The 15,973-nt window shown below is 50.0% G+C and overlaps 1 protein-coding gene across 1 annotated transcript; it reads left to right on the forward strand.

Moving 5' to 3' along the window:
- Window positions 1-3,684: 3,684 nt before the first annotated feature.
- On the forward strand, window positions 3,685-6,009 carry HOXB2 (homeobox B2). Its single transcript, XM_030966051.1, has 3 exons — window positions 3,685-4,051; window positions 5,355-5,761; window positions 5,815-6,009. The coding sequence occupies exons 1-3, from the start codon at window positions 3,685-3,687 to the stop codon at window positions 6,007-6,009; spliced, it is 969 nt and encodes a 322-aa protein (XP_030821911.1).
- The last annotated feature ends 9,964 nt before the right edge of the window (window positions 6,010-15,973 follow it).

Consider the following 15,973-nt stretch of genomic DNA (forward strand, 5'->3'; position numbering starts at 1 on the left):
CCAAAAAAAGGAAAAATATTTTAAAAAGGAAAAAAAAAAAAAAAGGGGGGGTTGGGGTGTAGAAGCAGCACGTGGGTTTTGTGTTGTGTACTTTATGTATTTTTATATCGTTTATATGGTTGATTATATTAATTATAATATTAATTATATATTAATTATATTAATTAATTATATATTTAGAGATTATATTAATATATAAGATATAAGATATGATATATAAGATATAAGATATGATATATAATATATAATATATAATATATAATATATAATATATAATATATAATATATAATATATAACATATAACATATAATATATAATATATAATATATAATATATAATATATAATATATAATATATAATGTATAATGTATAATGTATAATGTATAACATATAACATATAATATATAATATATAACATATAATATATAACATATAATATATAATACATAATATACAATATATAATACATAATATATAATATATAACATATAATATATACTGTATATTATATATAATATTTTATAGACAATAACCTATATTTTATATTGTGTATTTTTCTGTTATGTAGTTTATTTTATTAATTTTTTTTTTACATTTTACACCTCACATCCAACTCCCTGCATTCCCCACACCGCATTTTCTACCTCACATTTCTACATTTCAGATCTTTCACATTTTACCCATTTCATCCACCTGTGTGCTCAGCCAGGACAAATCCCCGGGGGATTTTAAAAAACCAAAGTTCTGATGGGGAAAACATCTCATGAGAAACGACGCCGAGCTCCGATCCCTCCTCGTGAACCAAGTTCCAAGGTTAATAACTAAAAATTAAAATTATACATAATTATAAATAATAACGGCATCCGGAGCGCCAAGGAACTATTCCCCATCCCGGCCTGCGAAATGTTTTTAATACAAAAATAAATGTTTAAAATTTATTTTTAATAATAAGATTATCGAATCATCCCCGGCCGCGCCGGGATCATCTCGCAGAACATTCCTCTCCCCCCGCTCCCATTCCCGGATTTTTCCGGCGCCATGTTGAGCCAGGGATTCCCAGGAAATGGTTAAAATCTGGGAAAAAAGGGAAAAAAAGCAATTCCGGGGCGCGCCCAGGGCCCTCCCTCCGCTGGCGGGGCCGCTTCGGGAGCTCGGGAATTCATCCCGGGGATGCGAAACCTTCCCCTGCACCCGGGAGGTTTTTCCCCTTTGGCCTCCGTGCGATGCGTGGGGAAAAACAATCCCAATTTCCCAAGAGGTTTTTGGGTTTTTTTTTTCTTTTCCCTCTCTTTATTTTCCCCCCTCTTTTTATTTTCTCCTCTTTTTATTTCCCCTTTTCTCATTTCCCCCTCTTTTCATTTCCCCCCCTCTTTTCATTTTTCCATCTTTTCATTTTCTCCCCTTTTAATTCCTCCCCCTTTTCATCCCCCACTTTTCTTTTTTCCCCTTTCCATTTCCCTCCCTCTTTTCATTTTTCCATCTTTTCATTTTCTCCTCTTTTCATTTCCCCTCCCCTTTTCATCCCCCCTTCCATTTCCTCCTCTTTTCATTTCAATTTTCTCCCCCTTTCCATTTCCCCCCATTTTCATTCCCCTCCTTTTCATCCCCCCACTTTTATTTTTCCCCCCTTTTTAAATTCCCCCCTCTTCCCATTTCTCTCTCTTTCCATTCCTCCCAATTTTCATTTTTCTCTCTTTCCATTCCCCCCAATTTTCATTTTTCTCTCTTTCCATTCCCCCCAATTTTCATTTTTCCCTCTTTCCATTCCCCCCAATTTTCATTTTTCTGTCTTTCCATTCCCCCCAATTTTCATTTCTCTCTCTTTCCATTCCCCCCAATTCTCATTTTTCTTTCCCCCTTGCAGCTCCCAGTGCGAACAAAAAGCCGAGACAACTTTTGCCAAGCGGCTGGGAAGAATTTTCCATCCCAAATTCCTCCTCTCCATCCCATCCCTCAAACCCAGGAACTGCAAACCCCAAACATCCTCTCCAAACCAGCCAGCAACGAGCAAAACCCGATTGTTTGATTTTTAACCATTGATCTGAGGCGAAACAGATTTCGGGGTGGTTTTGATACGCGAATCCCCAAAACACTCGGGGAAATCTGGGGTTTGCGCTTGGTATTTTTTTAATTATTGTAATTATTTTCTCCACCCCCGCTCGCTGGAGGAGCTTTAGATTTATTCCCAACGCTCCCCACCCACGCGGATGCTTCGAGTGACAAAAGTTTCCAGGGAACGGAGCCTCCCAGTCCCTCCCGGCTGCAAACTGGGACAACTGGAGCTCCAACAAACCCCAAAAACTCCTTCTCCATCCCTTCCACATTTGATTTAAAGTCCTCTGGGGTTTTTTTTGTTTTTTTTTTGAGTTTCTGCCCTTGAAACCCGCGGATTAAAGTTTATAAATCTGCCCTGGGTTAAGAGCGCCGAATTTCTCTGCTGAGCGAGTCAGGGCGAGCTGTCAGGAGAGGCTTTGCAGGAGAAGATTGATGGTTTCTCTCTTCTTCTCGGGCTGTGTGGACCCGGGGCGCTTTAGAGAGGGGAAAGAAAGGAAGGGGAAAAAAAAAAAAAAAAAAAAGAAAAAAAAAAAGTTGGGAAATGACTTTTTCATTTTATTTATTTGTTTTGTAAACTCTGGAAGTGGCGCTGCTTTGTTGGAGAAAAAGGGATGGGGAGGAGGAAATGCGATTTCCGAGATATCCGTGACCTTAAAGCGCCGTTTGGCCTCTGAGCGAAGTGCGAAGGGTCCATTAAGCCCGGCCTGGGAGGGACAGGGATTAGGCTGCTCTTTAGGAGCCATTTAATACCGAAAATCGGGCGGGTTTAACTAAACTCGGTTTAAAAGCTCACTTGATTTCTGGAGGGCTGGGCTGGAGGCACCGGGAGCGGCAGGGACGGAACGGGGCTGGAACGGGGCAAGGAATGGGGCTGGAACGGGGACCGGAAGCTGGAACGGGGCAGGAACGGGGCTGGAACGGGGCAGGAACGGGGGATGGAAGGGGCAGGAACGGGGATGGAACAGGGCAGGAACGGGGATGGAAGGGGCAGGAACGGGCAGGAACGGGGCAGGAACGGGGCAGGAACGGGTCAAGGAATGGGGCAGGAACAGGGATGGAATGGGGCAAGAAACGGGGGCAGGAAAAGAGGTGGAGGGAGAGGAAGGAAGGAAGGAAGGAAGGAAGGAAGGAAGGAAGGAAGGAAGGAAGGAAGGAAGGAAGGAAGGAAGGAAGGAAGGAAGGAAGGAAGGAAGGAAGGAAGGAAGGAAGGAAGGAAGGAAGGATCTCTCTGCCCACAGCCATGCAATGATGCTGATTCTGGGGTGCTGCCCTTGCCTTTTCTGGGGTTCCTCTCTCTCTCTCGCTTTTTCCTCCCTTTTTTTTAATCAATTAAAGAAAATAACGCTTTCTGTTTGCCACCAGGCCCCTCCTGCCATTGGCCGGGGCCTCCCACGTGACGAGAATTGGCTGCAATTTCGCCCCAGCCTCGAGTTTCGCAGAGCAGGGTCCCCCTCCGCCCTTATTATCGGCAATATAACAATTATCAAAAGCGCCAGGACCGTCATCATCCTCGCCATCAAAAAACCCGAGGCCCTCCGGTTTGTCTCCCTCTCCCCCTCCTCCTCCTCCTCCTCCTCCCTCTCCCCCGCCTCCCTCCCGCTTTTTAAAGCCCGGGCCCTGGAAAAGCCATGAATTTTGAATTTGAGAGGGAGATCGGGTTTATAAATAGCCAGCCTTCGCTCGCCGAGTGCCTGACGTCTCTCCCCGCTGTCCTGGAAACATTTCAAACTTCATCAATCAAGGACTCGACGTTCATTCCTCCTCCTTTCGAGCAAAGCGTCCTGCGAAGCCTCGCTCCTTGTTCGGGCAGGAGCCCGAGCCGAGCCCCGCACGGCCCGGCCCGGCCCGGCCCGGCCCAGCCCGGCCCGCGGGCAGCGCAATTCCCCTGGATGAAGGAGAAGAAATCGTCCAAGAGAAGCAGCCAAGCTCCGGCCGCTTCATCCCCACCATCCTCATCATCCTCGCTGCCGGTGCCCGCCGCGGGATCTCCCGCAGGTTCGTATGGCCGGGGGCGCATCGGAGAACGGAAAATGGAAAAAAAATGGAAAAAAAAAAAAAAAAAAAAGGAAAATGGCCAATTCTGCCCCAAAAGAGCCCCAGCCCATCCCCCTGCCCGCGAGGCTCCCCCGGGATCGCGGAATTCACGGAGCGATGAACCTCGGGGGGGTTCTGCTGCCTCCTCCTCCCAATCAAATTTACGAATTTCTGCCGTTTCTGCCCAAGCCCCGAGCGAGGGGGGCCGGGGGGGTTTTGCAGCTCCGTTTGTTCGGCTTTCAACGCCAGAGCTGCCGGGTTTTACAGCCCACGGGGGGGAAAAAGGGGGAAAAATTAAAAAAAAAGGGAAAAGCAAAGACAACGAAACCCCGAAGATGCGCGAAGGGGGAAGGAAAATGGGTGGGGAAGGCTCCAGAAGGGTGGGGAGGTGAAAGAGCGAGGGTTGATCCTGCAAAATGGAATTATTACACCCAAAACCGCCCCCAGAAAAAGGAGCAGCCTGGAGGAACAATTCCAGGATTTCCAGGGCTCCGGTAAAACCGGGCAGGAGCGGGGCGGGCACCGGAGCTCATTGGCCGGGGGAAAATTGGGATAATGAAACCAAAGTACCGGGAAAAGGTAAAAAAAAACCCCACAAAACAACAAATAAAACAGGAAAGAGGGAATGAAGGAATTGAGAAGGAGTTGACAAGAAATTGAGAATGAATTTAGAAGAAACGGAGAATAAATTTAGAATAAATTTGGAATAAATTGAGAAGAAATTGAGAAGAAATTGAGAAGAAATTGAGAAGAAATTGAGAATGAATTTAGAAGGAAAGGAGAATACATTTAGAAGAAATTTGGAATAAATTGAGAAGAAATTTAGAAGAAATGGAGAAGAAATTTAGAAGAAATTTAGAAGAAATTGAGGATGAATTTAGAATAAATTTAGAATAATTTGAGAAGAAATTTAGAAGAAATTGAGGATGGATTTAGAAGAAATGGAGAATAAATTTAGAATAAATTTAGAAGAAATTGAGGATGAATTTAGAAGAAATGGAGAATAAACTTAGAATAAATTTAGAAGAAATTGAGAAGAAATTTAGGAGAAATTTAGGAATTTAGAAATATCCTACATTTTAGGGATTTAGAAGGAAGGTAGACATTAATTTTATGCACCAGGGCGGCAGAGAGGGAAGGGCTCTAAAGGGAGAGACCAGGGAACAAAATCCTTTTTTTCCCCCCGAGGCAGAGAGCTCGTCCGGAGCGGGCAAAGCGGAATGAAAGAATTCCGGTGCCCAATTCCTGTGATTTTTCCCGGCAGAGGCGGCGGGGCTGGCGGACGGCAGCGGCTCCAGGAGGCTCCGCACCGCCTACACCAACACGCAGCTGCTGGAGCTGGAGAAGGAATTCCACTTCAACAAATACCTGTGCCGGCCGCGGCGCGTGGAGATCGCGGCGCTGCTGCGGCTCAGCGAGCGCCAGGTCAAGGTGTGGTTCCAGAACCGCAGGATGAAGCACAAGCGGCAAACGCAGCACAAGGAGGAGCGGCGCGCAGGGAGCGCGGGGAGGCGCGCAGGGAGCGCGGGGCAGCGCGCAGGGAGCGCGGAGCGCAGGAGCGCAGGGAGCGCAGGGAGCGCAGGGAGCGCGGGGCAGCGCGCAGGGCGCGAGCGCGCGGGCGCGAGCGCACCGCCAGGAGCGGGGCAGCGCGCAGGAGCGGAGCGCGAGGCGGCAACGCAGGCAGGAGCGCGGAGCGCGGGGCAGCCGCAGGGAGCGCGGGGCAGCGCGGGGCGGCGCGCGGTTCCCCGCGGCTGCCGGAGCTCGGCGCGTTCTCGGCGGGGCCGCGCCCGGAGCTCGCCCAAGGGTTCTGCGGCGGCCCCGATGCTCTGGAGAGCCCGCTGCGCTTCTCCGAGGAGGAGCTGGAGCTGTTCGGCAGCGCGCTCTGCAGCATGGAGCTGCGCCAGCTGGGTTTGCCCTGACGGGAGATGTCCCTGCGCGGCCCGGGGGGGTTTGGGGAGATCGGGATCGGAGCAGCCGCTGGCGGCACCCCAAAGTGTGGCCCCAGAGGGGGAAACCCCAAAGTGTGGCCTGAGAGGGGGGGAAACCCCAAAGTGTGGCCTGAGAGAAGGGGAAACCCCAAAAGTGTGGCCTGAAAGAAGGGGAAACCCCAAAGTATGGCCTGAGAGAAGGGAAACTCCCAAAATCTGGCTCAGAGTAAGGAGAACCTCCCAAAATCTGCCCTGAGAGGAGGGGAAACCCCAAATATGGCCCAAGAGGAGGGGAAACCCGAAAATCTGCCCTGAAAGAAGGGGAAACCCCAAAGTGTGGCCTGAGAGGAGGGGAAACCCCGAAATATGGCCCGAAAGAAGGGGAAACCCCAAAGTATGGCCTGAAAGAAGGGGAAACCCCAAAATCAGCCCTGAGAGAAGGGGAAACCCCAAAATACGGCCTGAGAAAAGGGGGACCCCCAAAATCTGGCTTAGAGTAAGGAAAAACCCCCAAAATCAGCCCTGAGAGAAGGGGAACCCCTGAAATATGGCCTAAAAGAAGAGAAACCCCCCAAATCTGGCCTGAGAAAAGGGGAGCCCCCAAAATCTGGCTTAAAGTAAGGAGAACCCCCCAAAATCAGCCCTGAGAAAAGGGGAAACCCCAAAGGATGGCCTGAGAGAAGGGGAAACCCGAAAATCTGCCTCGAGAGAAAGGGAACCCCCCAAATACGGCCTAAAATCAGGGGGGAAATGACAAATCTGGTCTGAGAGAAGGGGAACCCCCAAAATCTGACCTGAGAGAAGGGGTACCTCCAAAATCTGGCCTAAAAGAAGGGGGAACCCACGAACCTGGCCTAAAAGAAGGGGGAGACGTCATAAATCTGGCCTAAAAATAAGGGAAAACCACTAATTTGGTGTAAAATAAGGGGAACCCTCAAAATCTGGCCTAAAACAAGGGGAACCCCCCCAAACCTGCCCTGAAACAAGGGAAACCCTCAAAACCTGGCCCAAAAGAAGGGGAACGCCCCAAATGTGGCCTAAAAGAAGGGGAGCCTCCTTAATCTGGCCTAGAGTAAGGGGAACCCCCAAAATTGGCCTGAAAAAGGAGGAATCCCCCAAAATCGGCCCTAAAAGAAGAGGAAAACACCAAATCTGCCCTGAAAAAGGAGGAAACCGCCCAAAATCTGCCCCAAATAAAAGAGGAAACCCCCCAAAATCTGCCCTGAAAAAGGAGGTATCCCCCAAATTCTGCCCCGAAAAAAAAGAGGAAACCCCCCCAAAATCTGCCCCGAAAAAAAGAGAAAATCCCCCAAAATCTGCCCCGAAAAAAAGAGGAAACCCCCCAAATTCTGCCCCGAAAAAAAAGAGGAAACCCCCCAAAATCTGCCCCGAAAAAAAGAGAAAACCCCCCAAAATCTGCCCTAAAAGAAGAGGAAAACACCAAATTTGGCCTGGAAAAAAGAGGAATCCCCCAAAATCGGCCCTAAAAGAAGAGGAAAACACCAAATTTGGCCTGAAAAAAGAGGAAACCACCCAAAAGAAGGGGAACCCCCCCAAAATTGCCCTGAAGCCATTTCCCATTCCGGGAAGCTCCGAGCCACCCAAACCTCCCTCCCAAATTTATTCCAGAAGGTGAAAGAGCGGCCCCAGTTTTGCTAAAATTCAGGTATTTTGCGATCCTTTTATTTATTTTTTTTCCCCCCTCCCTTATTTATTTCCAAGGAAGCAGCCGTGTAGTTCTCAAGCACGGGGGAGATTTCAGCCCCTGGAGAGAAAAAAAAAAAAAAATTAAATTTATAAATCCTCCCCAGCGACTTTCTCAGGAATCAGAACGAGACTTTTAGATTTCGTAATAAAATTTAAAAAAAAAAATGACAATTAAAAAAAAAACCAAAATCAGGGGAATTTTCCTTCCTCTTTTTTTGGCTGTAGATTATTTATTCAAATCCTTTCGTAGCAAAGGGCAAATTATTTATTGTCTATTTTTTTCATGGAGCTAATAAACGTCTTTATAAAAGCGACAAAAGCGTGTTTGCTTTGGATTTCATTCCAAAAAAAAGTGATTTTTTTTTTGTTTTCCTCCATAAATCATTCGCTTTTCCCTGCTTTGTAGCGAGGTTTAATCATCTCCTCGTGCGCCCTGAGAGGAGACAAAAGGAATCGCTCCCAAGCAACGATTCCAGAGGAAATATTCCCCGAGTTCTGCGTTCATTTTCCCCCAGCTTGGTGTTTATTTATTCATTTATTTATTTATTGTAGTCAATCAAAGCCGGGTGGTTCTTTCTTAATTTTAACATTTTGGGGTTCTGCTCGGGGGACGGGAAAAATCCTCGGATTTAAGGGGAAAAATGAAAATAGAACGGGAAAAAGAAAGAAGGGGATGAAAGGATGGGAAAGCAACACAAAGGCGGCGCGGAGCCCACGCGAATTCCGGGGCCATTCCCGGCCTCCCACATCCCAATCCCGCCCTTCATCCCCATCCTCCTCCTCCTCCTCCTTTCTCTCAGAATCCACCGCAGCTCCCGGGCTTGGAAACGTCCGGAGCTCAAAAACAAAAAAAAATTAGGAAAAAAAAAAGGAGGATTTTGAGTAAAAGCTCAAAAAAACAAAAAAAATAATTCCGCGCGTTGGGGTGAGCAAATGAACGTGAGAGAAGGAGGGGTAAGGGATGGGCCTGGGGGGGTTTCTGTATTCCTGATCCATTTTCCAACCCCAAAACCCCCCAAAATTCCCTTTTACTCCTCCTCCCTTTTCCAACCCCAAAACCCCTTTTACTCCTTGCCTTTTTTCCAACTCCAAAAACCCCAAATTCCCCTTTTATTCCTGGTCTCTTTTCCAACCCCAAATCCCCTTCATTCCCCCCATCTTTTCCAATCCCACAAACCCCAAATTCCCTTTAATTCCTCCTCTCTTTTCCCACCCAAAACTCCCAAAATCTCCTTTTATTCCTCCTCCCTTTTCCAACCCAAAACCCCCAAATTCCCCTTTTATTCCTCGTCCCTTTTCCAACCCCAAATCCCTTTCATTCCCCCCATTTTTCCAACCCCAAACCCCCAAAATTCCCTTTTACTCCTCCCTTTTCCAACCCCACAAACCCCAAACCCCCTTTTACTCCTCCCCTCTTTTCCAACCCCAAAAACCCCCAAATTCCCTTTAATTCCTCCTCTCTTTTCCAACCCCAAACCCCTTTCATTCCCCCCATTTTTCCAACCCCAAAACCCCCCAAATCCCCTTTTACTCCTCCCCTCTTTTCCAACCCCAAAAACCCCCAAATTCCCCTTTTATTCCTCCTCCCTTTCCCAACCCCAAACCCCTTTTACTCCTCCTGTCGTTTCCCACCCCACAGACCCCAAACCCCCCGGGATCCTCGATCTCGTCCAGGATTTCTCGGATCCCTCTCCAATCTTCCTCTCCTCGAGGGATTTTAACCCCAAAACTCATCCTGGGGTGGGGGGTTCTGGGTGTGCCACCCCGAAGAAATCACCCCAAAAAGTTTTTGGGGTTTCCCAAATTTTGGGAGGCATCTGGAGGGGGTTGAACCCTGGGGGGTGGGAAATGTGGGGCGGGGGGCGACCCTAAAACTGAGGGGAGCAGCCCAGACGCTCCCCCAGCCCCTTTTTCTTTTAGGGTGAGGCAAACCCAGACGGCCCGTTCGGCTTTTGGGGTGTCCCCCCCTGCCACACACCCATTTTTGGGGTGAATTCGGCGTTTTCAGTGCCTGGGTGGGATCAGCCCCGCTCTCCAGGGGACGTTGGGAATTTGGGATCTTTGATTTGGGGTGAAAAGCAGCAGAGCCGGGCTGGGTTCACACTCAGAAAATAAAATAAAACAAAGAGAAATAAATAAAAGTGAAATTAAAGAAGGCTGGGCGGATGTTCGGGATGATCTCGAACAAAGAGGGGCCGCCGTGATTTTGGGGCCACCTTTGGATTCCGAACCCATCTTCCCCCCAAATCTCCTCTCCGGGGAAGCAGCCGGCCATCCCAAAACCTCGCGTCTATCGGGATTCAAACCCCCACTCCGGCCGTGAATATTTGAATATTTAAATATTTAAATATTTGAACACCCCAGCCCGCTTCCCACGGGGACAAGGCACCGCGTTCAGACCCGGGAGGAGCCCCCGGCCCCTCTCCCAGCGCCTCCGAGTGCCGATTTTTGGGGAGCGGAGCCCCCCAAACCCGTTATTCTTTATTTTGGGGTTTATTTCACAGCCCCGGCTGCTGCGGAGCGCTCGGAGCTGCCAGGCGGTGCCATCAAAGCGCCATTTGCTCCTACGCATCCCGCCTCTCCTCCTCCTCCTCCTCTCCAGCCCCAGCAGGGGAAGCTCGGCCCTGCCCCGGGCTGGTTTTGGGGTCTCAGCATCCTTTTGGCCCCTCCTGTATCCAGCTGGAAAACAAGGCCAAAAAATCCAAAAAGTGGTGGATTTCCACATTGAGATGGTCTTCGGGCTAAAAATGAGGGGAAATGTCCCCAAACCCGCGGATTTCCAGATTGAGATGGTCTTTGGCCTGGGAAATGTCCCCAAATGGGCGGATTTCCACATTTGGATGGTTTCCGGTATAAAAATGAGGGGAAATGTCCCCAAACCCGCGGATTTCCACATTGAGATGTTCTCGGGCTAAAAATGAGGGGAAATGTCCCCAAACAGGCAGATTTCCACATTGAGTTGGTCTTCAGCCTAAAAATGAGGGGAAATGTCCCCAAACAGGCAGATTCCCACATTTGGATGGTCTTCGGTCTAAAAATGAGGGGAAATGTCCCCAAACGGGCGGATTTCCACGTTGAGATGGTCTGCAGTACAAAAATGAGGGGAAATGTCCCCAAACCCGCGGATTTCCACATTTAGACGGTCTCCAGTATAAAAATGAGGGGAAATGTCCCCAAACCCGCGGATTTCCACATTGAGATGGTCTTCGACCTAAAAATGGGGGGAAATGTCCCCAAACGGGCGGATTTCCACATTGAGTTGGTCTTCGGCCTAAAAATGAGGGGAAATGTCCCCAAACGGGCGGATTTCCACATTGAGTTGGTCTTCGGCCTAAAAATGAGGGGAAATGTCCCCAAACGGGCAGATTCCCACATTTGGATGGTTTCCGGTATAAAAATGAGGGGAAATGTCCCCAAACGGGCAGATTCCCACATTTGGATGGTTTCCGGTATAAAAATGAGGGGAAATGTCCCCAAACGGGCAGATTCCCACATTTGGATGGTTTCCGGTATAAAAATGAGGGGAAATGTCCCCAGACGGGCGGATTTCCACATTGAGATGGTTTCTGGTATAAAAATGAGGGGAAATGTCCCCAAACCCGCGGATTTCCACATTGAGATGTTCTCGGGCTAAAAATGAGGGGAAATGTCCCCAAACAGGCAGATTTCCACATTGAGTTAGTCTTCAGCCTAAAAATGAGGGGAAATGTCCCCAAACGGGCGGATTTCCACGTTGAGATGGTCTGCAGTACAAAAATGAGGGGAAATGTCCCCAAACCCGCGGATTTCCACATTTAGATGGTCTCCAGTATAAAAATGAGGGGAAATGTCCCCAAACGGGCGGATTTCCACGTTGAGATGGTCTGCAGTACAAAAATGAGGGGAATGTCCCCAAACCCGCGGGATTTCCACATTTAGACGGTCTCCAGTATAAAAATGAGGGGAAATGTCCCCAAACCCGCGGATTTCCACATTGAGATGGTCTTCGACCTAAAAATGGGGGGAAATGTCCCCAAACGGGCGGATTTCCACATTGAGTTGTGTCTCGGCCTAAAAAATGAGGGGAAATGTCCCCAAACGGATTTCCACATTGAGTTGGTCTTCGCCCAAAAATGAGGGGAAATGTCCCCAAACGGGCAGATTCCCACATTTGGATGGTTTCCGGTATAAAAAATGAGGGGGAAATGTCCCCCAAACGGGCAGATTCCCACATTTGGATGGTTTCCGGTATAAAAATGAGGGGAAATGTCCCCAAACGGGCAGATTCCCACATTTGGATGGTTTCCGGTATAAAAATGAGGGGAAATGTCCCCAGACGGGCGGATTTCCACATTGAGATGGTTTCTGGTATAAAAATGAGGGGAAATGTCCCCAAACAGGCGGATTTCCACATTGAGATGTTCTCGGGCTAAAAATGAGGGGAAATGTCCCCAAACAGGCAGATTCCCACATTTGGATGGTCTTCAGCCTAAAAATGAGGGGAAATGTCCCCAAACGGGCGGATTTCCACATTGAGATGGTCTGCAGTACAAAAATGAGGGGAAATGTCCCCAAACGGGCGGATTTCCACATTTAGACGGTCTCCAGTATAAAAATGAGGGGAAATGTCCCCAAACGGGCAGATTTCCACATTGAGATGGTCTTCGGCCTAAAAATGAGGGGAAATGTCCCCAAACTGGCAGATTCCCACATTGGGATGGTTTCCGGTATAAAAATGAGGGGAAATGTCCCCAAACCCATGGATTTCCACATTGAGATGTTCTTCAGCCTAAAAATGAGGGGAAATGTCCCCAAACGGGCAGATTCCCACATTTGGATGGTTTCCGGTATAAAAATGAGGGGAAATGTCCCCAGACGGGCAGATTCCCACATTTGGATGGTTTCCGGTATAAAAATGAGCGGAAATGTCCCCAGACAGGCGGATTTCCACATTTCCACGCCTTTTTCCCATGGGGAAGGGAGGAGGGGAAGGGCGAGGTCGAGGGAGGGGTCAGGAGGGAGCCCCTGGGAAAGGGGCCCCAAAACCCCCCAGATTAAACCCAGAGTTCTTATTGATAAAAATCCCCAATGAGGGTGGGAAAAGGGACCCCAAACCCCCCAGATTAAACCCAGAGTTCTTATCAATACCAATCCCCAATGAGGGTGGGAAAAGAGGTCCCAAGGTCCCCCCAAATCAAACCCTGAGCCCCCATCGATCCCGGTCCCCAATGAGGGTGGGAAAAGAGACCCCAAAACCCCCAGATCACACCCCGAGTTCTTATTGATACCAATCCCCAATGGGGGTTGGAAAAGGAGCCCCAAACCCCCCCAGATCACACCCCGAGCCCCCATCGATCCCGATCCCCAATGAGGGTTGGAAAAGGAACCCCGGATTCCCCCAGATCACACCCCGAGCCTCATCAATCCTGGTCCCTAATGAGGGAGGAAAAAGGGACCCCAAACCCCCCAGATCAAACCCCGTGCCCCCATCGATCCCGGTCCCCAATGAGGCTGAGAAAAGAGACCCCAAACCCCCTCCCCGAATTAAACCCCGAGTTATTGTCACTACAAATCCCCAATGGGGGTTGGAAAAGGGACCCCAAACCTCCCCAGATCACACCCCGAGTTCTTATTGATACCAATCCCCAATGGGGGTTGGAAAAGGAGCCCCCAACCCCCCAGATCACAGCCCGAGTTCTTATTGATACCAATCCCCAATGAGGGAGGAAAAAGGAGCCCCAAACCCCCCCAGATCACACCCCCATCGATCCCGGCCCGTGATCAGTTCCCGGCGCGGCCCCGATCAATCCCCACACCAAAGGCGCTCCCTGGCCGCAGCCCCGCGGTTTCCATCATCCCCCCGAGCAGCAGGGCCCTTCTTATCTGTCCTAATTAGCGAGGCCGGAGCGTCGGGAGGAGGCGAGGGGGAATATTCAATAAAATGTGAATTATTGAGCGGCTGCGAGGTTGTGCCGCTCTCGTCTTTGCCTCCTCCAAAATGCCGAACAAACGGCGGGCGGGTGTTTGCAGCCCTGCCCTTCTGCTCCGCGCAACTGGAGGGCATTAATTAAGCGAATTAAGCATATTAAGCATATTCAGGCCCTTGATTGTTGGCAAAACGCGGCGGTTGCCTGGCGGTAATTAAGCGGGGAACATGCAAATGAGCGGCGCGCTGGGGGGGGGGCTGCTGGGGCAATGTTGGTTTTGGGAGGGGGAGGTGATCGCTGAGCAGCTCCTGGAGCTCTGGAGATGTGGGATCGGTCCTGGGGATCTGTCCTGGATGTGGAATCAATCCTGGGAATCCTCCCTGGATGCGGGATCAATCCTGGGGATCTGTCCTGGATGTGGGATCAATCCTGGGAATCCTCCCTGGGTGTAGGGTCATTCCTGGGAATCCTCCCTGGATGTGGGATCGGTCCTGGGAATCCTCCCTGGGTGTGGGATCGGTCCTGAGAATCCTCCCTGGATGTGGGATCAGTCTGGGAATCTGTCCTGGATGTGGGATTGGTCCTGGGGATCTGTCCTGGATGTGGGATTGGTCCTGGGGATCTGTCCTGGGTGTGGGATCGGTCCTGGGAATCCTCCCTGGAAGCTCTGGAGATGTGGGATCAGTTCTGGGGATCTGTCCTGGGTGTGGGATCAACCCTGGGAATCTCCCTGGATGTGGGATCGGTCCTGGGGATCCATCCTGGGTGTGGGATCAGTCCTGGGAATCTGTCTTGGATGTGGGATCAACCCTGGGAATTTGTCCTGGAGCTCTAGAGATGTGGGATCAATCCTGGGAATCTGTCCTGGATGTGGGATCAATCCTGGGGATCCTCCCTGAGTGTGGGATCAGTTCTGGGGATCCTCCCTGGATGTGGGATCAACCCTGGGTACCTGTCCTGGATGCGGGATCAATCCTGGGGATCCTCCCTGGGAGCTCTGGAGATGTGGGATCGGTCCTGGGAATCTGTCCTGGGTGTGGGATCAGTTCTGGGAATCCTTCCTGGATGTGGGATTGGTCCTGGGAATCTGTCCTGGATGTGGGATCAATCCTGGGAATCCTCCCTGGGTGTGGGATCAACCCTGGGAATCCTCCCGGATGTGGGATCGGTTCTGGGAATCATCCCTGGAGCTCTGGACATTTGGGATCAATCCTGGGAATCTGTCCTGGATGTGGGATCGGTCCTGGGAATCCTCCCTGGAGCTCTGGAGATGTGGGATCAATCCTGGGAATCTGTCCTGGATGTGGGATTGGTCCTGGGAATCTCCCTGGATGTGGGATCAACCCTGGGAATCCTCCCTGGGTGTTGGGTCACTCCTGGGAATCCTCCCTGGAGCTCTGGAGATGTGGGATCAATCCTGGGAATCCTCCCCGGATGTGGGATGGGGAATTCCCTGGAGTCCCGATATCGATAAACCCGAGCTGCCGATATCGGCCATCGATCACGGCGGTGATTGATCCATGGGCTTGGGGGGGCAGGGCCTGGGGTTGGGACCGGAGGGAACCCAAGGGATTTGGGATCTGAGTGAAACCCAAGGGATTTGGGATCTGAGTGAACCCTGAGGGATTTGGGATCTGAGTGAAACCCAAGGGGTTTGGGGTCTGAGTGAACCCTGAGGGATTTGGGATCTGAATGAAACCCAAGGGATTTGGGATCTGAGTGAAACCCAAGGGGTTTGGGATTCGAGGGAATCCTGAGGGATTTGGGATCTGAGTGAAACCCAAGGGATTTGGGATCTGAAGAGATCCAGAGGGATTTGAGATCTCAGGGGATTCCCAGGGATTTGGGATCTGAGTGATCCCCAAGGGATTTGGGATCTGAGGGAATCTCGAGGGATTTGGGATTGGAGGGGATCCTGAGGGATTTGGGATCTGAATGAACCCTGAGGGATTTGGGGTCTGAGTGAAACCCTCAGGGATTTGGGATCTCGGGGGAGTCCCGGGGATTTGGGATCTGAGGGAATCCCCAGGGATTTGGGACCCTCAGTTAGATTTGGGGTCTGAAGGGATTTGGGATCTGAAGGAACACAGAGGGATTTGGGATCTGAATGATCCCGGAAGAATTTGGGATTTGAGGGAACCCCCAGGGATTTGGGACTCCCAGTTAGATTTGGAGTCTGAATGAACCCCAAGGGATTTGGGATCTGAAGGGATCCAGAGGGATTTGGGACCCCCAGTTAGATTTGGGGTCTGAGGGGATCCCCGGGGATTTGGGATCTGAGGGAATCTGGAGGGATTTGGGATCTGGGGGGAATCCTGAGGGATTTGGGGGTCTGGGTGAGA

The sequence above is a fragment of the Camarhynchus parvulus genome, chromosome 27 (genome assembly GCF_901933205.1).
Source record: "Camarhynchus parvulus chromosome 27, STF_HiC, whole genome shotgun sequence".
Taxonomy (NCBI): Eukaryota; Metazoa; Chordata; class Aves; order Passeriformes; family Thraupidae; genus Camarhynchus; species Camarhynchus parvulus.

What these genes read in the sequence shown, in the direction of transcription:
- HOXB2 (XM_030966051.1), top strand. Translation starts at nt 3,685, where the DNA reads ATGAATTTTGAATTTGAGAGGGAGATCGGGTTTATAAATAGCCAGCCT. An exon ending in CGCCGCGGGATCTCCCGCAG is followed by an intron (nt 4,052 to 5,354) that starts GTTCGTATGGCC and finishes TTTTCCCGGCAG; the next exon opens with AGGCGGCGGGGCTGGCGGAC. An exon ending in CAGGAGCGGAGCGCGAGGCG is followed by an intron (nt 5,762 to 5,814) that starts GCAACGCAGGCA and finishes AGCGCGGGGCAG; the next exon opens with CGCGGGGCGGCGCGCGGTTC.